General features: G+C 41.0%; 1 protein-coding gene across 2 annotated transcripts; it reads right to left on the reverse strand.

The window, feature by feature from the left end:
• On the reverse strand, positions 1-22699 carry Mulk (acylglycerol kinase-like protein Mulk). 2 transcript variants are annotated; one of them, XM_069300650.1, is made up of 9 exons: positions 22641-22699; positions 10331-10450; positions 9681-9849; positions 8787-8999; positions 7177-7333; positions 4295-4471; positions 3469-3621; positions 2621-2757; positions 1-258 (listed from the first exon to the last, which is right to left on the reverse strand). In XM_069300650.1, exons 2-9 carry the CDS (start codon positions 10438-10440, stop codon positions 130-132), a joined length of 1245 nt encoding a protein of 414 aa, XP_069156751.1. In that variant the 5' UTR covers positions 10441-10450; positions 22641-22699; the 3' UTR covers positions 1-129. The 2 variants fall into 2 exon arrangements, with proteins under 2 accessions (XP_069156751.1, XP_045581500.1); XM_045725544.2 differs by lacking the exon at positions 22641-22699 and adding an exon at positions 11713-12086.
• Positions 22700-27430: the final 4731 nt, after the last annotated feature.

Raw genomic sequence — 27430 nt, forward strand, 5'->3', positions numbered from 1 at the left:
TCTTATACAGGTATTTATTATAGCACTTACATAATAGAGTACTTTAACTGTAATAGAATTTAATCAAGAACTCTCACCATTTTTCAAAACATTCTTCTGAGGAAAAGATAACCTTTGTCAAATCCTTATTCAACCACCATGAGCAGTACTTGGAGGATTTATTGGTGCAAAAATTGTGACTGCACTCGGCTTTGCCTTAATCCTCATTGGCCGAACTTCAAAGGTTTCACTGTCAATGTTCAGTTCTCGATCAATACCCTGTAAGTAGTAAAAAAATTACCCTGTATATTAATATCTAACATATACAGTACATGATACAGGTACTATAGTTTTCTTAGATTAAAAATTAATAAAAATTTTTACATTTGTCTTTTTATAGATCCAATATGCAGTACAATACTGTACTGTAATTTTTAAATATAAGTACATAATTATCAAAAGGGACCAAGCTGGGAAAACTATACAGAGTATTAAGTTCACTAACGAACCCAGTTCTATCAAATTCCTGGATGGTCAGTACAAATTGTTCCGTGGAAAATACAAATGTTTAGTTAATCATGGTACTGTGCTAAGAAAACTTGTTTGCAGATATAGTGAACAATTCAAACACCCATAAATATGCAGGCTCACATTCTGTTCCTCAGGCCTACAGTAAACAGATGCCATCTTGAAAAAAATTGTCTGCATTCCTTCTGACAGAGCAACCAACGGTAGTCCATGTAGGAGCTCGGAGCACGCCATGCAACTATGGGTCACATCACCATTTAATGATGAATAAAATAAGTACAGGGGTACCTCGGTTTAAGAGTTTAATCCATTCCTGGAGACGGCTCGTAACTCGAAAACTCGTAAACCGAAGCTAATTTTCCCATCAGAAATAATGGGAAAGGAATTAATCCGTTCCTGACTACCCAACAACCTCACTTCAAACTAAATTTTATACCTAATTCATCGAAATATACAGTACAAAACTATGTTTAAGTTATTACTAACCCTTGCTGATGACTGCTGTTGGCGTATAGAAGATGGTGAGGAGGGGGGAGAAGGGGAGAGGTTACTGATTGGAAGGGGAGTCCTCCCATTATAACATCAGGCAGTGAGGACTTCTCTGGTGTGCACTCTCTGGCACGTTTTGCCTGCATACCACTAGGACCTGCTTGTGGCTCACTGCTTGCATGTCTTACTAAGAAGCTGTCTAAAGACACTCGTTTTTCCCTACAATTTAACACTTGTCTGTAGTAAGACATCACATTGTCATTTAAAAGGTCAATGCAACGGCCTGCTACAGCTTTATCTGGGTGAGTTTTTTCAACAAAACTTTGCAGTTCTTCTCATACTTAACACACTTTCTTAATGAGGAAGGGACATCCTTTACTCACAACTATTTTCTTAGGTTGAACCTTACCACTGGCTTTCTTGGGACCCATTGCGAGATATATAATAACTTTTATGTTCAAATGGCCAAATATCCAACAAAATACTGTAAATCCTGGTGAAGAATTGAGGCGGGATAGTCACTGGGCGCGAGGCACCAGTAAACTGAGCGATGATCGCCATGCCACCACGCACTAGTTGGCCCGTACACGTATCAACACTCTCGTATCCTGAGGCAACCCTCGTATCCCGATACAAATTTTCCGAGCAAATCTTGCTCGTAACTCGAAAAACTCGTAACTAGGGGCGCTTGTAAGCCGAGGTACCACTGTACAGGTATCTGATTATTTTGCTATGATAGTGTCATATATGCAGACGATGATTCACAATAACGTAGCTGAAGATATGATGACCAAACCACACACTAGAAGAGAAGAGACGACGACGCTTCAGTTCGTTCTGGACCATTATTAAGTCAACTGTGATCGACTTGATAATTACTGGGGCTAGCATCTCCGAGTGGTTACTCACTTGGCACCCATAAATTGCTCAAATTCTCTGCTCCATCACAGTTACAGTATTTCACATACAATTTTTTTTTTACTTTCCCATGAATTACAGGATCATTCCCGTAAAATGATTACACATTTTAACTATCAGAATGGAAAAACAAATTTCTCGCACATCACAGGAGGGTTTCACGTAAAGGCTGTGCAGTACCATGGTTAAGGCTTAGTTTCACCAGAGTGCAAGTTGAAAAAGGCTTCTCCGAAATAGGCAAATAATTCCTGCACTTAATTTGTTTTTTAACTCTAGGTGAATGAGTTGGGAATTACCAAAAAGCTAAAGGTGAATGGGAAATAGTGGGGACTGTATCATTGCTAAAGACTGAATCCATAATAATGGTACATGTGCATGCAGGGACTCTGGGTAAAGAATGGCTACCAATTTTTTTTATCTTAACCTTTGACTGTTTGGGTGATGATTGCCTACATGTCATTGATCTTACCTTTGACCTTATATAATCAAGATAATGTGGTTGTGGTTCCCCACTAACAATAAAATATTATGAATTAAATAATTAGACAAACAAGTTTGAGAATCACAGGCAGTAATCTAAGTTGCCTCAGTCATTCATACAGTATGGAATCGAGAACACAGCAATACCTTATTCGCCGAATTCTTTTCTTTTAATATAATCGCTCTGGCTGAAACTACTTTTACAGACTGTATCCATAATTCTTACCTTTTTTGTTTTTGTTTCTCCTGTTGGTCTCAATGTTATTTCACCAACAATAGTTTCCGAGGCATAATTTTTTACTTTATTCCATTCTCTGCTCCAACCTTCTTTTATAAATTCGAAAGTTCCGATGTCGACAGGACCTGAGGATAGGCATACATAGCAATAATGGAATTATCAATACTTAGTGTTATGTGACAGACATTTCAAGTGCTACTGTACCTATTTGGGCAAGGTCTTGGTTTATTTGTTCCCAGTTAATCTGTTTGTTATTAAAACTGAATTTGCTGAATTTTCCTACTCTTGGATTTGAAACTGGTTGTACACGTCTATTGCCTATGCTTGTCTGAACTTCAATTAGGTTGTGATTTCAGTAACATGTATTTGTAATAATTACGTCCCTAATCAGTTTATAATGTTTATAAAAATAATATCTAGACTTTTTTTTTCCAGTTGGTTCTACTATCTGGTTGAAGGCAAACCTGTCACACATCTAAGAGGTCATTTGTGAGTGACTGTTTATATAGACTGCTTCCTGGGATTCTCTCTGGAGCAACTGCATTTGCCACTTTTTTTCATTTTAGGTGTCATAAATTGAAGTCAACAAGCAACATGATGTTTGGGTGGCATGTTTGTGAAGTTTTTTTACACAGTATTCTATTTTTGTATGTTGTCTTTAAACTGCTGAGGACTTGCATCTGGTGATTTATATATACAAGGACAACCAATACATTTAAATTTCTATTTTGATTGTATGTACAACTAACATTATATCTTTTACGTCCAAAATATATATTATCTGAAAATCTGTTTTCAGTTTGACACTGCAGTATATGTAAACTGGAGAACATTACCTGTTTTCAGTGCCACCGCATAGCTAGGAACTTCCAAGGATTGTGGTGTGTTTTTAGTCGACAAACAAACATCACAGATATTGGTGATGGTTGTCTTGTGCATTACTCCACATTCTTCATTAATTATAGTACTGTAGTCTATTTTTTCTTCATCTATAAGAAACAGGAGAAAAGTATTTTAGTAAATCTGTCAGTTTGATCTCTGAAAGGATAAGATTCTTTAAGTCTACACGTATTCCTTTTCCTAGCTGTATATTTTGTAATACTTTCTACACTCATTACTCCAGATCATATGATCCCCCCCCCCCACCTCCTGTTTCCCCTACAAGGTAGCCAGGCATCTGGATTAGCAGCAATTCTAACCAGGAAAGTCCAAAATAAACATATTTGTCATTTTTTGTCCATAAATATAATTTGTATTCACACATGCAATAAACACAAATTTACATGGTTAGGGAAAGATCTTCATATACTGTACAGTACATATAGTAAAGACATTTTCCTCCACACCTAATGATATGCAGTTTGAATTTTGGACTTGCTTATCTCATTCCATGTTTATGTTTCCCCCCAATATCAGGAAGAAGGAGTAGCAATACAATAGCATGTGATCTCATCATTATTTACCATTAATACTAGTCATTTTTAAATACCCTTTCAACAGGTTCACAATAACTTTTTCCTTGTACTAATGTACTCTCTTTTACTTCTCCCAATGCTATTATCTTGAATTTATATACTACTGATCCCACATACTGAAACTGACAGCTAATATATGAGAAGTATCAAATAGGGATCATGCATTCAAAAATGCTTGTATGTTTACCCGATTTACTTCCTAATACCAATTTTGGCTTTGGAATATATGCCATCCACCATCTTCGAGGAGTTTCAGGTGTATTGTCTTTTTTTGTATTTTGTGGGCCAGTATCAGCATGGCATCGGGAGCAACCACTGCAAGGAGCAGAATATTCCACCTGTGCTGAGCAGTCCCATGTGATATCTGAAAATCAAATATTTAATCTAATACAGTTAACTGCTCTACTGTATACTTATTAGTATCAGGTTAAATATAAATATAGGAATTCTTACTCAAAACAAAACAAAAATGATTTGGTAAATCCACTTAACTATTCAGTACTATTTGCAAAGATTGTATGGCTTATTTCCACTTTGATAGCAACAAGCTTCTCACTCACTCACTCACTCTGGCCACATCACAATGAACAACATATAATACTGCACAAAGTGTCAGTAATACCTTATATTTTACAGTATTATAAACACAATTAAAATTTGTTGTGATAACACTTAGTTCTAGAGCACATCTCATTTTTCCCATAATATCTTTAACTCGTATATTATGCAGGCTGCTTTAATGTTATATGTCTTGGAATGCATTACACTACATTCATCACTTCTTGGCTTTGTACTTGGTAGTGCATTATTGTGCTGTGCTTGAGGTATGTATAGCCAGTTACTTAAGGCAGAGACCCAGTAAGAACACTCCTCACAGGACTCAGGGTCATGAACATCACCAACCCAACAAGCAGAATGGTGAGGACAGAAATAATTATTATTGTCAAGTAGCAAAGACGATGAACACCACTCAGACTGGCAAATAGTGAGACCAGGCTTGCCAGGTTGCTCCATAAGGATCATAATGGAGACAAAAGGGAATTCTTAGGGCCTGAAGGAAAATCAAGCGGGTACCCCCCAGGCACTGGGGCTGTTTGCTGGAGGAAGACACCACCCATGCCTAACTACCAGGATACGGAAGGTAACCGCGGTGTACCATGTAAATAAGTGTGAGAACCCCCAGTACAACTCAACACAACCAAAGAACACCCCCAACCAAGGGGCCCACCAGAGGAATCAAGATCCCCTGAACAATCCAAGGCAAGGCCCCTAACCCGGTGGGCTGGCCTCACAGGAATGAACACCCGAACACACCAGAGAAAGGAAACTCTGGCTGTGCATGGGCAGCATTAGCAGGCACACAGGGAAGAAAACCTTGAATGCATGCAGCCCAAAACACCCAAAAACTCAAGCACACAAGCCAGAATCAAAACATGCATATGAAGCTATACTAAAATAGGAAACAATACAATAAAGCAAATGGCCTCCCACAAGATAAGCAAGTCCAAGGATGTCCAAGACTTCGCTTAAATCTTTGAGGCAAGCCCACGAGATGGCATGATCAGAAGCATTTTTTTTTTTTTATCAGAAGCATTACTAGCTTTCGTGGTGACAAATATCAGGAACAGAACTGACTTGGGGAGCTGGGTGGGAGCTAGATGCCAGGCTGCTTGATAAGTGGTAATCAGTACCAAAGAGTTTTGAGCTTGTTTGAGTGAATCTCTTGGTCTGTGTGACTTGTTTGCGATAGTTGTTTGCCGGTTTTTGAGCCTTCGTTTTCTGTGAATCCTCCCTCCACAACTTTAACCCCTGCACCTGTTTGATGTGACAACTTTGTGGTGCAACTGTTAATGAATTAATAACATTACCTGATAACTTTTAAAAACCAGAAAATGTCATAATAGCCAAATTTAAAAATTTTCATGTCAAATCACAAAGCATTAAAACTATTATAAACATTAAAATATAGTACATACTGCTAAATTCAAACATTTTTTGCACTGATCATCGAGCGCTTTAAGGCGCTAAGTTCCAAATTTGCACGGTAGAATAATAACATATGATAGGTACGGAAGGAAATGCAGAATAGAACTAATGAGAGGTAGAGGTGCCAAAGGCACAATCAGAGAGCACTGTCTGAACCTCAGAGGTCTATGAATGTTCAAAACCTTACCAGCAAGCATTAGAAATAATGCCGGAACGAAGGTGGATGTATTAAAGAGGCACTTGAACAGGTTCTTGCAAAAAGTGCCGGACCAACCAGACTGTAGTGGATATGTGGACAAATGGGCCGCTCCAAGCAACAGCCTGTTGGACCAAGTTATCACAAGTCGGGCCTGGCTTCAGGCTGGGCTCGGGGCATAGAACTCCTAAAACCCTCTCTAGGTATGCTATATGCAGTGCAATGGTTAAGGCCAAATTCAACAAAATATTCAGATGTCAGAATAGTTAAGCTGTGATACAACAGGTACAACAAGTATAGTAGGTGAGGCATAAAGAGCTAGACCTCACTTCCACAGTCAATGATAGATAGGTGAGCACAGGGTATGGCTGGTTGCTTCCTCACCTGTTAGTTAGGACTAATGTATTAGCAAAACTTTTGTAACTATTCCTATTTAGTGAGTGATGTGCATGGCTAACCAGAACCTCAAAAGATTTGGGCTGCCATATAGTAACAGCCACTATATTCAGTACATCACAGTTATAAGTAGTTTCCCCACAGCAATGATCATTTTCCTTGTTTACATTAGGGTTGCTATTTTCCTTCAACCTTATTTTGAAGGCTGAAGGGAAATAGTAACCTCTCTGGTGGTTTTTCTTGGTTTTAGGTAGACCTTGGATTTCCAGGCTTCCCTTACACCTCATAGTGAGCTAGTTTCTGATCCTGGCTCCTGATGGGTCATGTGGGTCTCAGAGGTGTTGTACATTTCTCCAGACTTGGCTATACAGTGCTTAAATTTGGGTAACTACTAAGGGGCTCCTCCCAGAAAATTTAATACAATAAAGGTAAAATTAATATTCTAAATTAATCATGAAATACTGTATTAAGATCTTATATTTATTAATTACCTTTGTAGCTGGAGAAAACATAGGTCATATATCTTTTTAAAAAAGACCAATACCAGTAGGCCTCCTTTCTATTTGCGGCATCTCTGTATGCTCCCCACTCCACCATGGATGCTGCATAAACTGATTTTGGCATTGGTTCTCCTTCTTGTTCTGGACTCTGACAAATAAATAAATAAAAATTAAACATAAATATGGTATGAATTTCACAGTTGCACATGAAATATGCTAGTTCAGTCTATCCTTCTGTTAAGACAGTACATATATTGACAACAGAAAAACACATGCGGTTGGACCTAGAAAATAAGTGGTGTGCATAGTTAAAATCAAGGTTGCAAATGCTGTCAAAGTAGTTGCTTGTTTTGGTGGACTACCATTTTGGTAGTTTTTTCTTTGGTACTGTGGTGATCTTGCATCTCTAGACTTCCCTATGTCTCTACTGAGGAAGCCAAATTCTGGTCTTGGTCTCCAGCAGGTACTCACAATTCACTAGAGCCTGGTATGGTAAATAACGTTTAAAAAGTTCAAGGTGGGTATCTTTGGGAGCTACCAAGAGACCCAACAATGATGGATATTTAAGGGATCCTATTTTCATCCATGCTTGGATCATCTAGTCATTAGTCCAACTTCAGTACCCCTGTTGTGACCTTGCACCAGTAACTCTTGGTGTCTCAGTTACTAAGGCACGGTAGTCTCAGCTGCTTCACAGAGTGATAAAACTCAAGTGAATCTAGGGTTTTTGCAGAACAAACCACACACATTTATGTCCCATTACCTATCTTGGATTCACTGTCAATGTTGTCAGTTTGGTATTTTCCATCTGTCTTTCTGACGATTGTCTCCAAGTTGGGTTGTGTATGTCTGTTTTATGAGTTAAGGTTCTCCTAGTGGTTCCACTGTGCAGCACAATAAGTGTGGGTTAAATATTCTATATATTTAGTTTTTAGTGGCTATTCTTATCTAAGGAAGCAAATGACCGATATAGCTCAGAAATAAGACAGAATATAGATAAAACGCTCCTTTATGAGCAGGCCATTAGTTTGCTCCCATTTTGTCCAGACTTTCCCTATGCTGTATGGTGCGAGTCAGATGAAATGTGAGGTGGCCGCCTCCTAAATGCTCTGTTGACAATTAGAAAAGCAGTGGTTAGCATCTCTTTGAGAGAGTATTGTTTGGAGTTTTTCTTTGGGTACTGAAGATATACATACAACAGAATCTGGAGATTATTTCGAATTGGATAAAATATTTTTTGTAGCATTTTTCTTCACTCCCTATGATGCATGGGGATGTCTGAAAAAATCTGCTGCACATGGGACTAATTGCCGACCTTGCCTGGCTGTTGTGCAATCCAATCCTTGACAAAAGCAGAACATGGCCTAACAAAACAACCAAAAGGCATGCTCAACAAGAATCTTTTCATATACACTCAAATCTTATTTTTTGCCACACATGGTCAACAACAAATGGAAGTGCTTATCCTGCTCTGTATTCCTGTAGATGCAGACGTGGCATGGAGATGAATTAAATTAAAAATGTAATAATTTATAATACTTTTCCAAACCTTGTAGTAGGTCACGAACCATAGTTAATAATAAAATTTAGGATCCCCATACCTGTAATGGCGTTATTTCCATTACGTCCATTGGTCGCTTGATGTCTTGTACAATTGCCATCGTTGCCTCAGCTAGATGTCGTGGTCCAGGATCTCCCTGAAATCCCCATATAGCTGAAGTGCAAGTGTTAGTGTTGCCAAGAGGTAGAATACCCAGCGGAAATCTTTGAGCAGCTTCATCATGATCAACTCGTCGCAATAAACCAGTAAGCACCTAAAAGAGTAAGAAATTGAATGTAATGAAACAGTACTGGTGTCAGATAAATATAGGATATTAGAAAAGTATATAAATTCAATGGGATGCAATTCCAAGTCATGAGAGAAAACTATGGAGGCATATAATGTAAGAGCTTTCTGCAAGTTAATGTGAACAAATACTACCAATGACATTGGATTGAAACTAAATTTAAGAAGATATATCTGGCTGGCAGACTTGTAGTGACAGTGCAGAACATAATTTTAGACTGATAAGTAGAATGAAATCTCTGTCTGCCAACTGTCCCTGTGTGGTCTCATTATAAAACACATTATAATGTATTTTCAGTACATGCTACTCCATTATTATGCTATTTTTGCATTGTTTCCCCTTTCAAAACCAAGTTTTGAATTTCCTTTCTAAGGAAGTTTAATTTTTCTTCATTTCACTGCTTCTATATTTTCTTCAGAATATAACGTGTCACTATATATGTGCACCATATTTTTGAGCAGAGAAGTTCCACACACATTTTAACAATATTAGATAAAAATGGGGTGGGGGGGAAAGGAGAATAATTTTTGTATGCACACAGAGGACTTGATACATTAAACTAATGCACAGGGCAATGGTTACATTATCCTGTAGTAGTGACAATACTGTACATGTAAGATGCACAAAACACACAATGTCATGACTCACTTCTCCCAGGGTTCCATCACCACCAGCTACAACAACAGCATTAGTGTTCTCCATGATTTCCATCAAGTCTCTGGCTTGTCCTTCATGCTCTGTCTTCACAATTGCAACTTTAATTCCAGCCAAATGCAAGAGTGGAGCACAGTAACGTTCAAAATGTGCTTTGCCTTTGCTGTTGATAAATGTAAAATAATAAAGTAAAACATACAGATATGGATAAAACTCAGCAATGCAAACGAATACACTACTTTCGTAAACAATCCATGCACGAGAAAAAAAATCATGTGCAATACAAGAATATGAATAAGAGATTAATAAATGGCATAAACCTAAGAGTAAAACATTTATACAGAATGCCATGAAAATATAAATTCTGTACATGTACACAAATCAAAATCAATCTCTATTTCTTTAGGTTTAAAATACTGTATACAAGGTGTCTACACACTATGAATATATGTATTGGCAACCGGTTGGAGAAATGTGACCTCACAAAAAGTTGAAAGGCATGAAGGGGTGGTTTCCTGAGGCAATAAAGAACTGCAGCAGATATTGTTAGTAATTTTAATTATGAAAGCCTTTTCTGTCATGGTCATAAAGAATGCATACTAATGTATATAAAAAACTGATCAAGGAGATCATATTTTACTGACCTGCCCTTAGCTGTTGGATTTAAGAGAACAGTAACATGTCGCTCAGGTTCACCTAATGGTCTTGAGCGCTCACCATAAACCATGGCCTCTTCACAGAAGGCTCGCATCATCTGGCTTTCTCTATAAAATGATAAAAAAAATATATATATATACATGTATATGATAATAATGCAGCTGATATAAATGGAAATCACATGTATATCACAGTTAAATCAAGCTACAGAACAGAACAAAAAAGCAATATAAATAATTTGGGAGTAATAATTACAGAAGACCTTACTTTTTAAGGAGCACAATAAAGTAGTTGTCACAGGTTGGATAACAAGAACCTTTCAAACAAGAGACTCCATACCAATGACGATATTTTCCAAGAGACTAGTGCTATCTAGGTGGAATATTGTTCCACAATACCAGCCCCATTAAAGTCTGGGGAAAATGGCTGACCTGAAGAATGTGCAAAGATCTTTTTACTGCCAGAATCAACTCAATAAAACATCTAAACATTGTGACCACTTCAAATGTTAAAATCTGTATACCCTAGAGCACAGGTGGGAAAGATACATATAGTAATTACATTTTAGGGGGACTGGTACCAAATCTACACATGGAATTAACTCCACATAAAACCAGGAGGCATGACAGGAAGTTAAATATGGCCCCCGTTGGAAAGCAAACATGTAATTGGTACACAGAACTATTAACATCAAAGACCCCAGATTTTTCAAGACCCTCACTCTACACATAAGGAGGATAACTGGCCAACCTCTCATGGTGTTTACAGGTGAACGCAGAAAACACCTCAAAAGGATACCTGATCAACCAGGCTGTGATTTATACATCAGGCTACAAGCAGACATGTCTAACAGTCTGGTTGACCAATCCAACAACAAGAAGCTTGGTCAGAAGCCAGGCAATGGGGACGTTGATCCTGTGAACCAACGCAAGGTAACTGCAAGGTATGGTTGGGTTAGGGTCCAACAATACACAGGCACTTTGAAAAAAAAACATGATTTCTAATTTTTAAACTTTATCATCATTAGGTTAAGCTGGATATGGTTCTGCTGGTTTAGATCTAATAACATTAAGGGGAATAAGAGACCCAGATACACTGGTCAGATGAATACTTATCTCTGGTTAAGTTTGATTTAGTTAGGTTGAGCTAGGTTGGGAAGTTTAAACACCAGAAATTCGTAGACAAACTATGTTTACAAAATGACCTTTATCTAAGAGGAGGACAAGATGCTTTACCACATTACAACTGGCAGTAACTGGGCACCTGGGAGTTAGCACACTGTTGTAAGTTGCATAAGTGAAGAAAATAACAAGAGAAAATGCGACATCTACATCAGTTCCTCATAGAAAAGCACCTCAAAGCCACTCACTCATATTTGTTGTTGCCGTAGTTCACACCACCCGCTAATACTGCTGAGAAGAATATGGATTTCTTGGGATTTCTCCTCAAAACACGAGCAAATTTAACAATCCGAGACATCTCAGTGTTGTTGACTTGGGGCCGGGCGCTCCCCGCCGCCCCACGACAGTATAACAATTGATTGATGCAGATTATTAAGCCACTACATGAACGGGCTCACCATAGCCCGTGCTACTTTGAACTTTGTTCCAGGTAACGAATCTTTAACAACAAACAACACTACAAGAGGTGAGACGGGCGTGAGGAACCCGAAGGTAGTGGTGGTGTTGATTTAAGGGCGACGACGAGGGTGGTAGATGTTTGTAGGGTTGCCAGGTCCAAATTGCGAAAAGTAGCGAGCTGACGGTCGAAAAGTAGCGAATTTGTAATAAGAGTAGCCCAATATTTTTTTTTTTTAGTGACTGATACGGATTTCAAAGTAATATATTTTGATATATAGAGTACACTACACGATGTTGTTTTATTATTATTATTTCCGCACACATTATTTATATATATATATATATATATATATATATATATATATATATATATATATATATATATATATATATATATATATATGTCGTACCTAATAGCCAGAACGTACTTATCAGCCTACTATTCAAGGCCCGATTTGCCTAATAAGCCAAGTTTTCATGAATTAATGTTTTTTCGACTACCTAACCTACCTAACCTAACCTAACCTAACTTTTTCTGCTACCTAACCGAACCTAACCTATGAAGATAGGTTAGGTTAGGTTAGGTAGGGTTGGTTAGGTTCGGTCATATATCTACGTTAATTTTAACTCCATTAATAAAAATTGACCTCATACATAATGAAATGGGTAGCTTTATCATTTCGTAAGAAAAAAACTAGAGAAAACATATTAATTCATGAAAACTTGGCTTATTAGGCAAATCGGGCCTTGCATTGTAGGCTGATAAGTGCGTTCTGGCTACTAGGTACGACATATATATATATATATATATATATATATATATATGTATGTATGTATGTATGTATGTATGTATGTATGTATGTATGTATGTATGTATGTATGTACAGAGGTGGAGTACCACCTCTGGTGCAATTATAGGGACCCACAGCCTCAAAGAAGGGAACACAGAGCATTCAGAGAAAAACTTGTCATTTAACTCTGAATACGTATGAGTGTTCGCTTCTCCTACCACCCCCTTTATTTATGGTGTACACTTTATTATGCAAGGTTATACAGTTACATATCTGATTTTGTACAAAAAATTAATATTGAGTCAGTCATATTTTATAAAAATGAACAAAGAACATTATATATATATATATATATATATATATATATATATATATATATATATATATATATATATATATATATATATATATATATATGTTGTACCTAGTAGCCAAAACTCAGTACTCGGCCTACTATGCAAGACGCTATTTGCCTAATAAGCCAAGTTTTCATGAATTTATGTATTTTTCTAGTTTTTTCTTTATGAAATGATAAAGTTATTCATTTCACTATGTATGAGTAAATTGCATTTTATTTGAGTTAAAACTAACGTAGATATATGACCGAACCTAATCTAACCTAACCTATCTTAACCGAACCTAAACTAACATAACTAAGTCAATTATTTATATTCTTAATATAACATAATATCAATGATTCAAATAAACTAATTGGAAACATTTTATTGAAAAATAGAAAATCACTTGGCCTATTAGGCAAAACGGCCCTTGCATAGCAAAGAAATAACCATGATGATCTAGCAAAGAAACAACCATGATGGTCTAGCAAAGAAACAACCATGATGATCTAGCAAAGAAACAACCATGATGATCTAGCAAAGAAACAACCATGATGATCTAGCAAAGAAACAACCATGATGATCTAGCAAAGAAACAACCATGATGATCTAGCAAAGAAACAACCATGATGATCTAGCAAAGAAACAACCATGATGATCTAGCAAAGAAACAACCATGATGGTCTAGCAAAGAAACATGAGGCAAAGACACACAACCCCTGGAGCACAACCATGCACGAACCGAAGCCCGACTATGCACAACCCGAAGCTAAGTGACACACCCGGAGCCCGACCAGTTAAGTAACCGGAGCCCGACCAGTTATGTAACCGGAGCCCGACCAATTATTTAACCGGAGCCCGACCAGTTGTGTAACGGAAGCCCGATCAGTTGTGTAACCGGACCCGGACCAGTTGTGTAACCGCAAACCTAGCAAGAATACATCTCATCTAACCCCCACCAAGCTAAACAAACAGCCCCAGACCCCAACCAAACTCCATTCCCAGCTTTACCACACAAACCCTTCTTTAGCTCTTCCTAACAACAGCCCCCCCCCCCCCTTTGCCTCTAACAACTAACTTTGGAGCCAAAGCATACAAACACTTGAGCCCTATACAAAAAAGAAACCTGGAACTCTTGCAAAAATACAACAATGAAACCCTTGAAAATAAACATGCACTCAGCCATAGCAAAGAAACAACCATGATGATCTAGCAAAGAAACAACCATGATGATCTAGCAAAGAAACAACCATGATGATCTAGCAAAGAAACAACCATGATGATCTAGCAAAGAAACAACCATGATGATCTAGCAAAGAAACAACCATGATGATCTAGCAAAGAAACAACCATGATGATCTAGCAAAGAAACAACCATGATGATCTAGCAAAGAAACAACCATGATGATCTAGCAAAGAAACAACCATGATGATCTAGCAAAGAAACAACCATGATGATCTAGCAAAGAAACATGACGCAAAGACACACAACCCCTGGAGCACAACCATGCACGAACCGAAGCCCGACTATGCACAACCGGAAGCTAAGTGACACCCCCGGAGCCCGACCAGTTAAGTAACCGGAGCCCGACCAGTTATTTAACCGGAGCCCGACCAGTTATTTAACCGGAGCCCGACCAGTTGTGTAACGGAAGCCCGATCAGTCGTGTAACCGGACCCGGACCAGTTGTGTAACCACAAGCCTAGCAAGTATACATCTCGTCTAACCCCCACCAAGCTAAACAAACAGCCCCAGACCCCAACCAAACTCCATTCCCAGCTCTACCAAACAAACCCTTCTTTAGCTCTTCCTAACAACTGCCCCCCCCTTGCCTTTAACAACTAACTTTGGAGCCAAAGCATACAAACAATTGAGCCCTATACAAAAAAGAAACCTGGAACTCTTGCAAAAATACAACAATGAAACCCTTGAAAATACACATGCACTCAGCCATAGCAAAGAAACAACCATGATGATCTAGCAAAGAAACAACCATGATGATCTAGCAAAGAAACAACCATGATGATCTAGCAAAGAAACAACCATGATGGTCTAGCAAAGAAACATGAGGCAAAGACACACAACCCCTGGAGCACAACCATGCACGAACCGAAGCCAGACTATGCACAACCCGAAGCTAAGTGACACACCCGGAGCCCGACCAGTTAAGTAACCGGAGCCCGACCAGTTATGTAACCGGAGCCCGACCAATTATTTAACCGGAGCCCGACCAGTTGTGTAACGGAAGCCCGATCAGTTGTGTAACCGGACCCGGACCAGTTGTGTAACCGCAAACCTAGCAAGTATACATCTCATCTAACCCTCACCAAGCTAAACAAACAGCCCCAGACCCCAACCAAACTCCATTCCCAGCTCTACCACACAAACCCTTCTTTAGCTCTTCCTAACAACTGCCCCCCCTTTGCCTCTAACAACTAGCTTTGGAGCCAAAGCATACAAACACTTGAGCCCTATACAAAAAAGAAACCTGGAACTCTTGCAAAAATACAACAATGAAACCCTTGAAAATAAACATGCACTCAGCCATAGCAAAGAAACAACCATGATGATCTAGCAAAGAAACAACCATGATGATCTAGCAAAGAAACAACCATGATGATCTAGCAAAGAAACAACCATGATGGTCTAGCAAAGAAACATGAGGCAAAGACACACAACCCCTGGAGCACAACCATGCACGAACCGAAGCCCGACTATGCACAACCCGAAGCTAAGTGACACACCCGGAGCCCGACCAGTTAAGTAACCGGAGCCCGACCAGTTATGTAACCGGAGCCCGACCAATTATTTAACCGGAGCCCGACCAGTTGTGTAACGGAAGCCCGATCAGTTGTGTAACCGGACCCGGACCAGTTGTGTAACCGCAAGCCTAGCAAGTATACATCTCATCTAACCCCCACCAAGCTAAACAAACAGCCCCAGACCCCAACCAAACTCCATTCCCAGCTTTACCACACAAACCCTTCTTTAGCTCTTCCTAACAACAGCCCCCCCCCCCTTTGCCTCTAACAACTAACTTTGGAGCCAAAGCATACAAACACTTGAGCCCTATACAAAAAAGAAACCTGGAACTCTTGCAAAAATACAACAATGAAACCCTTGAAAATAAACATGCACTCAGCCATAGCAAAGAAACAACCATGATGATCTAGCAAAGAAACAACCATGATGATCTAGCAAAGAAACAACCATGATGATCTAGCAAAGAAACAACCATGATGATCTAGCAAAGAAACAACCATGATGATCTAGCAAAGAAACAACCATGATGATCTAGCAAAGAAACAACCATGATGATCTAGCAAAGAAACAACCATGATGATCTAGCAAAGAAACAACCATGATGATCTAGCAAAGAAACAACCATGATGATCTAGCAAAGAAACAACCATGATGATCTAGCAAAGAAACAACCATGATGATCTAGCAAAGAAACATGACGCAAAGACACACAACCCCTGGAGCACAATCATGCACGAACCGAAGCCCGACTATGCACAACCGGAAGCTAAGTGACACCCCCGGAGCCCGACCAGTTAAGTAACCGGAGCCCGACCAGTTATTTAACCGGAGCCCGACCAGTTATTTAACCGGAGCCCGACCAGTTGTGTAACGGAAGCCCGATCAGTCGTGTAACCGGACCCGGACCAATTGTGTAACCACAAGCCTAGCAAGTATACATCTCGTCTAACCCCCACCAAGCTAAACAAACAGCCCCAGACCCCAACCAAACTCCATTCCCAGCTCTACCAAACAAACCCTTCTTTAGCTCTTCCTAACAACTGCCCCCCCCCCCCCCCTTGCCTTTAACAACTAACTTTGGAGCCAAAGCATACAAACAATTGAGCCCTATACAAAAAAAGAAACCTGGAACTCTTGCAAAAATACAACAATGAAACCCTTGAAAATAAACATGCACTCAGCCATAGCAAAGAAACAACCATGATGATCTAGCAAAGAAACAACCATGATGATCTAGCAAAGAAACAACCATGATGATCTAGCAAAGAAACAACCATGATGGTCTAGCAAAGAAACATGAGGCAAAGACACACAACCCCTGGAGCACAACCATGCACGAACCGAAGCCCGACTATGCACAACCCGAAGCTAAGTGACACACCCGGAGCCCGACCAGTTAAGTAACCGGAGCCCGACCAGTTATGTAACCGGAGCCCGACCAATTATTTAACCGGAGCCCGACCAGTTGTGTAACGGAAGCCCGATCAGTTGTGTAACCGGACCCGGACCAGTTGTGTAACCGCAAGCCTAGCAAGTATACATCTCATCTAACCCCCACCAAGCTAAACAAACAGCCCCAGACCCCAACCAAACTCCATTCCCAGCTCTACCAAACAAACCCTTCTTTAGCTCTTCCTAACAACTGCCCCCCCCCCTTGCCTTTGACAACTAACTTTGGAGCCAAAGCATACAAACAATTGAGCCCTATACAAAAAAGAAACCTGGAACTCTTGCAAAAATACAACAATGAAACCCTTGAAAATACACATGCACTCAGCCATAGCAAAGAAACAACCATGATGATCTAGCAAAGAAACAACCATGATGATCTAGCAAAGAAACAACCATGATGGTCTAGCAAAGAAACATGAGGCAAAGACACACAACCCCTGGAGCACAACCATGCACGAACCGAAGCCCGACTATGCACAACCCGAAGCTAAGTGACACACCCGGAGCCCGACCAGTTAAGTAACCGGAGCCCGACCAGTTATGTAACCGGAGCCCGACCAATTATTTAACCGGAGCCCGACCAGTTGTGTAACGGAAGCCCGATCAGTTGTGTAACCGGACCCGGACCAGTTGTGTAACCGCAAACCTAGCAAGAATACATCTCATCTAACCCCCACCAAGCTAAACAAACAGCCCCAGACCCCAACCAAACTCCATTCCCAGCTCTACCACACAAACCCTTCTTTAGCTCTTCCTAACAACTGCCCCCCCCCCTTTGCCTCTAACAACTAACTTTGGAGCCAAAGCATACAAACACTTGAGCCCTATACAAAAAAGAAACCTGGAACTCTTGCAAAAATACAACAATGAAACCCTTGAAAATAAACATGCACTCAGCCATAGCAAAGAAACAACCATGATGATCTAGCAAAGAAACAACCATGATGATCTAGCAAAGAAACAACCATGATGATCTAGCAAAGAAACAACCATGATGATCTAGCAAAGAAACAACCATGATGATCTAGCAAAGAAACAACCATGATGATCTAGCAAAGAAACAACCATGATGATCTAGCAAAGAAACAACCATGATGATCTAGCAAAGAAACAACCATGATGATCTAGCAAAGAAACAACCATGATGATCTAGCAAAGAAACAACCATGATGATCTAGCAAAGAAACAACCATGATGATCTAGCAAAGAAACATGACGCAAAGACACACAACCCCTGGAGCACAACCATGCACGAACCGAAGCCCGACTATGCACAACCGGAAGCTAAGTGACACCCCCGGAGCCCGACCAGTTAAGTAACCGGAGCCCGACCAGTTATTTAACCGGAGCCCGACCAGTTATTTAACCGGAGCCCGACCAGTTGTGTAACGGAAGCCCGATCAGTCGTGTAACCGGACCCGGACCAGTTGTGTAACCACAAGCCTAGCAAGTATACATCTCGTCTAACCCCCACCAAGCTAAACAAACAGCCCCAGACCCCAACCAAACTCCATTCCCAGCTCTACCAAACAAACCCTTCTTTAGCTCTTCCTAACAACTGCCCCCCCCCCCCTTGCCTTTAACAACTAACTTTGGAGCCAAAGCATACAAACAATTGAGCCCTATACAAAAAAGAAACCTGGAACTCTTGCAAAAATACAACAATGAAACCCTTGAAAATACACATGCACTCAGCCATAGCAAAGAAACAACCATGATGATCTAGCAAAGAAACAACCATGATGGTCTAGCAAAGAAACATGAGGCAAAGACACACAACCCCTGGAGCACAACCATGCACGAACCGAAGCCCGACTATGCACAACCCGAAGCTAAGTGACACACCCGGAGCCCGACCAGTTAAGTAACCGGAGCCCGACCAGTTATGTAACCGGAGCCCGACCAATTATTTAACCGGAGCCCGACCAGTTGTGTAACGGAAGCCCGATCAGTTGTGTAACCGGACCCGGACCAGTTGTGTAACCGCAAGCCTAGCAAGTATACATCTCATCTAACCCCCACCAAGCTAAACAAACAGCCCCAGAGCCCAATCAAACTCCATTCCCAGCTCTACCAAACAAACCCTTCTTTAACTCTTCCTAACAAATGCCCCCCCCCCCCTTGCCTTTAACAACTAACTTTGGAGCCAAAGCATACAAACAATTGAGCCCTATACAAAAAAAGAAACCTGGAACTCTTGCAAAAATACAACAATGAAATCCTTGAAAATACACATGCACTCAGCCATAGCAAAGAAACAACCATGATGATCTAGCAAAGAAACAACCATGATGATCTAGCAAAGAAACAACCATGATGATCTAGCAAAGAAACAACCATGATGGTCTAGCAAAGAAACATGAGGCAAAGACACACAACCCCTGGAGCACAACCATGCACGAACCGAAGCCCGACTATGCACAACCCGAAGCTAAGTGACACACCCGGAGCCCGACCAGTTAAGTAACCGGAGCCCGACCAGTTATGTAACCGGAGCCCGACCAATTATTTAACCGGAGCCCGACCAGTTGTGTAACGGAAGCCCGATCAGTTGTGTAACCGGACCCGGACCAGTTGTGTAACCGCAAGCCTAGCAAGTATACATCTCATCTAACCCCCACCAAGCTAAACAAACAGCCCCAGACCCCAACCAAACTCCATTCCCAGCTCTACCAAACAAACCCTTCTTTAGCTCTTCCTAACAACTGCCCCCCCCCCTTGCCTTTAACAACTAACTTTGGAGCCAAAGCATACAAACAATTGAGCCCTATACAAAAAAGAAACCTGGAACTCTTGCAAAAATACAACAATGAAACCCTTGAAAATACACATGCACTCAGCCATAGCAAAGAAACAACCATGATGATCTAGCAAAGAAACAACCATGATGATCTAGCAAAGAAACAACCATGATGGTCTAGCAAAGAAACATGAGGCAAAAACACACAACCCCTGGAGCACAACCATGCACGAACCGAAGCCCGACTATGCACAACCCGAAGCTAAGTGACACACCCGGAGCCCGACCAGTTAAGTAACCGGAGCCCGACCAGTTATGTAACCGGAGCCCGACCAATTATTTAACCGGAGCCCGACCAGTTGTGTAACGGAAGCCAGATCAGTTGTGTAACCGGACCCGGACCAGTTGTGTAACCGCAAGCCTAGCAAGAATACATCTCATCTAACCCCCACCAAGCTAAACAAACAGCCCCAGACCCCAACCAAACTCCATTCCCAGCTCTACCACACAAACCCTTCTTTAGCTCTTCCTAACAACAGCCCCCCCCCCTTTGCCTCTAACAACTAACTTTGGAGCCAAAGCATACAAACACTTGAGCCCTATACAAAAAAGAAACCTGGAACTCTTGCAAAAATACAACAATGAAACCCTTGAAAATAAACATGCACTCAGCCATAGCAAAGAAACAACCATGATGATCTAGCAAAGAAACAACCATGATGATCTAGCAAAGAAACAACCATGATGATCTAGCAAAGAAACAACCATGATGATCTAGCAAAGAAACAACCATGATGATCTAGCAAAGAAACAACCATGATGATCTAGCAAAGAAACAATCATGATGATCTAGCAAAGAAACAACCATGATGATCTAGCAAAGAAACAACCATGATGATCTAGCAAAGAAACAACCATGATGATCTAGCAAAGAAACAACCATGATGATCTAGCAAAGAAACAATCATGATGATCTAGCAAAGAAACAACCATGATGATCTAGCAAAGAAACAACCATGATGATCTAGCAAAGAAACATGCGGCAAAGAGACACAACCCCTGGACCACAACTATGCACGAACCGAAGCCCGACTATGCACAACCCGAAGCTATGTGATTCCCCCGGAGCCCGACCAGTTAAGTAACCGGAGCCCGACCAGTTATGTAACCGGAGCCCGACTATGCACAACCCGAAACCCAAGTGACACCCCCGGAGTTATGTAACCCGAGCCCCACCAGTTGTGTAACCGGAGCCCCACCAGTTGTGTAACCGGAGCCAAACCAGTTGTGTAACCGGAGTACCTTTACCTTCAAGGAAAAGAAAGTAGACCTTCAATTGTACAAGTTTCTGGTGCGCCTCCACATGAATTATTGCATCCAGGCATGGAGACCTGCCTGACCATGGAGATCTTCAGAAAGACACAGCTGCTCTGGAGCCATGTCTTACCAGAGCAATGGAGCTATGTCTTACGACAAAAATCAGAGCTTAGTCATCTCGTATCAGGAACGGTTGAGGGCCACAGGGACAACAACACCACAAACCAGGTATGACAGGGCGGACTTCATAGAAACCTTTAAAATACTGAACAATTTGGAGGATGTCGATTAGGATAATGTCTTCAAAAGGTCAGATGTTACACGAACAAGGAGCAACGAGTTCAAATTCAACAAGCCAGAATGTTGGGCAGGAAACAGAAGATGCTTTTTCACCCATAGGGTTGTAAACCCGTGGAACCGCCTACCCACCGTAGCCGTAAACGTCAAAACTCTGCTGGGTTTTAAAATACAGCTGGAAAAAATCAAAGCAAATGGGGGGGAGACCTTTGACAAGCCGCCGGCTTACTGTCCTCATCGAGGCCACTAGCGTTAGTGGCCCTCAGGTAAATCCAGTTCCTGGAAGGGTGTCCCCGCTCCTTCCTGTTGGGAAGTTCATCTATTGCAGTGTTCACAGGACTGTCGCTTGTCACTAAACTTAGTTTTTAAACCATTAACTTGATGAAATAATATTACCTTATACGCGAGAATAATTCTGAATACGCAGTCCGTAGGCGAGCCTGGCCTGAGGACAGGCAACTGTAAATGCTTCACCCTCCACATCCTTCAAGTGCAAATAATTGCCAACAGAACCTAAATACGGAACCTACTATACGCCTAATTAAACATAGAGTATAAAATTAATTTATAAAAGATAAAAACTATTTTTAATACACCGTATATGAAAGTCGATAATAAATGCGTCTTGGGTGGGTGGAGGGGGGGGGTCGACCGCCGCGTTAACGAGCCTAGCTGGACGACATAGTGGTTTAACACTTTGGAAGTGTATTTTACATAATATCCTACCCATATAATATTGGCAAATAATGATCCTCAAAATCTTCCACAATATCCGAGAGAGGACGGACTATTTAGCGTTAGCGGAATACAAACATTTGAACACTACAGAACCCGGATGAAAAAAAAAACAATACGGAAGCAAATGAACCTCAGAGCCTTTACAAAAACTCAATGTTATAATAGTGAACAAATGTATAATGCATTAAGCATTGTAGGTGGAGGTAGACTATATATTCGTACGTACCTCCTAACTACTCAGATAGCAAAAAAAAAAAAAAAAAAAATTGATCAGCCTTACCTACACAGGAGCGACGATGTTCACACCGCCGCTGCTTCCTGACGACTGGCGGCGCCATAGCCGTAAGCGACCAACCGACCCAGAGACCCTCTGCCTAAAACTATTTGAACGCCATATTGAAATTCCTAGTTTATACCGCCAGGAATGTGTAAATTAATATTTATATGCATTATACGTCTCTCTAAAGTAATTTATAGATCTGAATATCATATATTGTCTAACAAACGAATTATTTAAGTTAATACTATACTCCAGATACAAGTCTCATCGCACACAAGGGCCAAACAACCTATTCTCTGCTGGGTGAGCAGTTAAGGATCGTCGCCCGGTCAATCCTTCCCGGCCGGCAGGTCAAAGCGCTGGCGAAGAGCCGGGCGCGTGCTGTAACACTACGCCACGGAGCAGTCTCAGTGGCGTAGTGGAATTTTGAATTTTGAAACCTGACTAACCTAGCTCAACCCAACCTAACGTAACCCAAATCACACCAGTCTAATTCAACGAAGCCCAATGCAGCCTAACCTTAATAACCTAACCTAATATAGCCTAGCATAACAATATTGATTGATAAAGATTAAGCCACCCAAGAGCATAACAATACATCCAGTTTTAAAACAGAAAATGAGTTTGTAGCGAGTAATCCTTATACTCACTCCATTATCTCATTATTTTAATGGCGTATCTAATTAGCACTAACTACACAAGCTATAATCCTATCCCTAATTACAGGTAACAGTTCTCACATCCTCCTATCCTAGTAGAGAAAGGTGAGGGGTAGTCACCAAATATAAGCAAACGATATGAGAATAGACAACAGTACATTTTGTTGTTTAAGATTCGCTACCTAGAACAAAAATTTCCAGGTAGCACGGGCTATGGTGAGCGCAACAGTACAATTTCCAGTCAAGAATGTAGCACTCGGTGTATGCAGTTCTAATCGACCCCAAGACGCTACAGCTTCGGCACAGAACAGGCAGCAGACTAGGACCACATCGAGCTACAACGCTCTCCCACATAGAGCTCCGCAACTCCGGCCTCACTCAGCTCTGCTCCAAGCTCCGTCTCAACGTCTCCGACACTGCTGTATCCAAGACTACTAAATAAATATGAAAACCCACCAAATACTGTGTATCTAATCTACTCAACAACGTAACAAAATCGTACGTTACATTGGTGACCCCGGAGAGTTTCGACGATACCCAGCCACGATGGACTACAACATGGACTCTCACTGGACCTCTACTGCTACTGCTTGCTGTGGACCGCTGCCACCTGTCATGGAACGCTGCCAATACCCTCGCCACAGCTATGATTTTCATCGCGATCATCGCTGCATTTTCATCTGCTACGGCTTGCTGCTTCACGATCGTTACTCACTCGTCTGACAGCCTCATCAATGATTACATCATGTAGGATCTACAGTCTGTCCTGCCGACTCTCCGTCGCTGCCAGGGCACTGCTTGTCCTATAGGGACGCCGACGACAGCTGCTCTTTCGTCAGATTCATCTACACGTTCACTGCATTCTGATACCCTGCCGACTCAAACACCTTGCGCAGTACAGGACTTACAGCTTGCATTTCCGACTCTTCGTCGTCTCCAGGACAATTCCGCTCTAGCAGTGATTCCCTCGTTGTCTTACCTACGTGTCTACATTAGCTCCTATTGTCTTAGTGCCTGAACCCATCCGCCCCGGATCTAAATGCTCCACCAGCGACCCAAGGACGCAACAATCATGCACATTCTTCTCTCCTGCTACACCGAGTTTGTCCACACACTGCCTGCATCTTTTGGTACCGGACTACACGTTCCACAGCGACCCAGGGACCAGTAGTCTCGAATTTTTTGTTGTACTGTATTGCTTTTCTTTCATTCCCTGGCAGAGGGAGTCCTGTAGCGAGTAATCCTTATATTCGCTCCATTGTCTCATTATCTTAATGGCGTAATTAATTAGAACTAACTACACAAGCTATAATCCTATCCCTAATTACAGGTAACAGTTCTCACATCCTCCTATCCTAGTAGAGAAAGGTGAGGGGGTAGTCACCAAATATAAGGAAGCGATATGAGAATAGACAACAGTACAATTTCCAGTCAAGAATGTAGCACTTAGCGTAGGCAGTTCTAATCGACCCCAAGACGCTACAGCTTCGACACAGAACAGACAGCAGACTAGGACCACATCCAGCTACAACGCTCTTCCACATAGAGCTCTGCGACTCCGGCCACACTCAGCTCTCGATCTGCTCTGCTCAAAGCTCCGTCTCAGCGTCTCCGACACTGCTGTATCCAAGACTGCTAAATAAATATGAAAACCCACTAAATGCTGTGTATCTATTCTACTCAACAACGTAACATAATCGTACGTTACAAGTTTAGCTGAATCGTCTCGTGTCCGAAACGACCATATCCCGACCAGTTGTGTAACCTGAGCCCAACCAGTTGTGTACTCACATGCCTAGCAAACAAACACCTCACCAAACCAGACAAACACCCCCCTAACTCTACCAAGCACACCAAGAGCCCTACCAAAGTAGTGAAGGTCCACACACGAGAACGTGGTTGTAAGTATAGGTCCACAGGCATGGGCCCCAGTGCCCATCGTGCTTTGCTCAGAGAGTATAATGCTGTTAACATAGCCCTGCCTTCAATAAGCAAACGTTTCAGGATGATTTAATTAGCTAAGATTTACTTGAATTTACCTGAGGGGTCACTATCTCTTAGTGAGGATAGGAAGCCGGCGGCTTGTCAAATGTTCCTCATTTGCCCTGGTGATTTTATCGAGCAATGTTTTATCATTTACGGTTTCGTCGGGAAGGTGGTTCCATGGTTTCCCTGAATTTACAGGAGGGTGACCCTCGGGTAAATTCAGGTATCTCTCTCTTTCTAGTGGTCTGGACGAGGACACGAAGGTTGTCTGGCTTGTCGAAGGCCCCTCCCATTTGTTTTGGGGATTTTATCGAGCAATGTTTTGGCATTTACGGCTTCAGCGGGTATGCGTTTCCACAACGTTATAATTCTATGGGTGAAAACAAATATTTTCCATCCTTCAGTGTGGCTTGTTGAGCTCGAAACCGTTGCTCCTTGTTCGTCTTACATCTAGCCTTTTGAAGAAGTGTTCTGGGTCAATATCTTTCAACTTGTTCAGTACTGTAATTTAAAAGTTTTGCTGAGAGCAGCCCTGTCATGTCTGGTCCCTGTGGCCCTCAACCGTTCCTGGTATGAAAGTTGACTTGCACTGCATAACTCTTAAAGTCGACTTAGTTCCGGAAAGATTTTAGTCGCTCGGTGTTGAACTTTCTCCAGAGCAGATATGTCTTTCTGAAGATGAGGTCTCAAGGCGTTGATATAATAATCCAAGTGGAAGCACACCAGAGATTTATACAGTTGTATAACTACCTTTTCCTTCGTCAAAATTTCGTTTAACTATTCCTAGGATTTGGTTTGCTTTTATAACTGCAGCTTCCACTTGTTGTACAACTATCAGTGATTGGTGGATTCTGACTCCAAGATAGAATTGATGATTTGGTAGTTGTGCATTATTATGCCCTACATGGGTGAAAAAAACCTGTTTTCTGTCCTAAATTGTGGCTTGTTAACCTGGAATCGTTGTTCCTTGTTTGTGATTGATTGATGTAGATTAAGTCACCAATGAGGACGTGGCACGGGCATAATTTAACAGTCCGTGACCTAGTTTGTGTTGTTGTTTTAGATTCAGCTACACAGAACAAAAAATTCCAAGCAGCACGAGCTATTGTGACCCCGTAGTGGACTTGGCACAGGAGCGAGGCTGTAACTGCTTATTTGTGATTAATTGATGAAGATTAAGTCACCCAAGAGGTGGCACGGGCATGAATAGCCCGTAAGTGGAAGATTTTTGGGGGAGTGAATGTGATCTTTAGTCGTGAAAGGATATTCTGCATGCTGTGTTCGCATTTAAATGCGAGCACAGTTTAAATTTAATTTAAATCGTCAGTCTGTGGGTGCTATCGCGGGGTGCTTGTTTGTGTTGCAAAAAAATATATATTTTTTCAAATCTTGTAGCAAAAATAAGTTTAAATAATATAATTAATACAAATTTATATATACGCCGTATTTAATTTGTGATTGTTGCTGTTGACCGGGTTGGGGGCAGCTACAGCACAGGGCCAGATGAATTCCGTCGATCCAGCGAATCCCGGCGAATCAGAAAGGCGCCCTAAAGGCTTTCAAACAATACTGTTTGTTGACCAACTTGTTTAATTGCTGATTTCTGACATGCCCCCCACTCCTTCCCTTCAACACAATTTATACTTTAATCTCAATTAGTATTAAGTTTTAGTCTAAGTGTTTTTTCCCCACACCTTGCCCGAAACGCTATGCATATTAGTGGCTTTAGGTATTGTATGTACTAGCTCTATCTATAAATCCAAGATTATGTTTGTAACTCATCTCCTATGTATGTACTTTTACCTGAATAAACATTTGAATTTGAAACAGAGAAATATATATAACAATAAGATAAGATAAGATATTTATTCAGGTAAAGGTACATACATACCTTTACAAGTATATGAGTGGGATTGGGTGGTTATAGAATAGGAGCTGCCTCGTATGGGCCAATAGGCCTTCTGCAGTTACCTTTGTTCTTATGTTCTTATGTACATTGAAAATGAATTACAAATATAATGTCGAATTAATAGATAGAGCTAGTACATACAATGCCTGAATCTATTAATACGCGCAGCGTTTCGGGCAAAAGCGACTGAAGACTATGACTTGACCAGACCAGATTAAGGCTGGGACACAACAAAC

This window comes from Procambarus clarkii, chromosome 44 (assembly GCF_040958095.1).
Source record: "Procambarus clarkii isolate CNS0578487 chromosome 44, FALCON_Pclarkii_2.0, whole genome shotgun sequence".
Classification (NCBI taxonomy): Eukaryota; Metazoa; Arthropoda; class Malacostraca; order Decapoda; family Cambaridae; genus Procambarus; species Procambarus clarkii.

Bases quoted from the DNA above. Each gene is read 5' to 3' on its own strand.
- Mulk (XM_045725544.2), bottom strand. From the start codon at position 11,822: ATGTCTCGGATTGTTAAATTTGCTCGTGTTTTGAGGAGAAATCCCAAG. The intron at 9,000-9,680 runs GTGAGTCATGAC...TTACTCTTTTAG, and splicing joins GTGATGGAACCCTGGGAGAA to GTGCTTACTGGTTTATTGCG. The intron at 2,758-3,468 runs GTAATGTTCTCC...GCCTATCCTCAG, and splicing joins TGCGGTGGCACTGAAAACAG to GTCCTGTCGACATCGGAACT.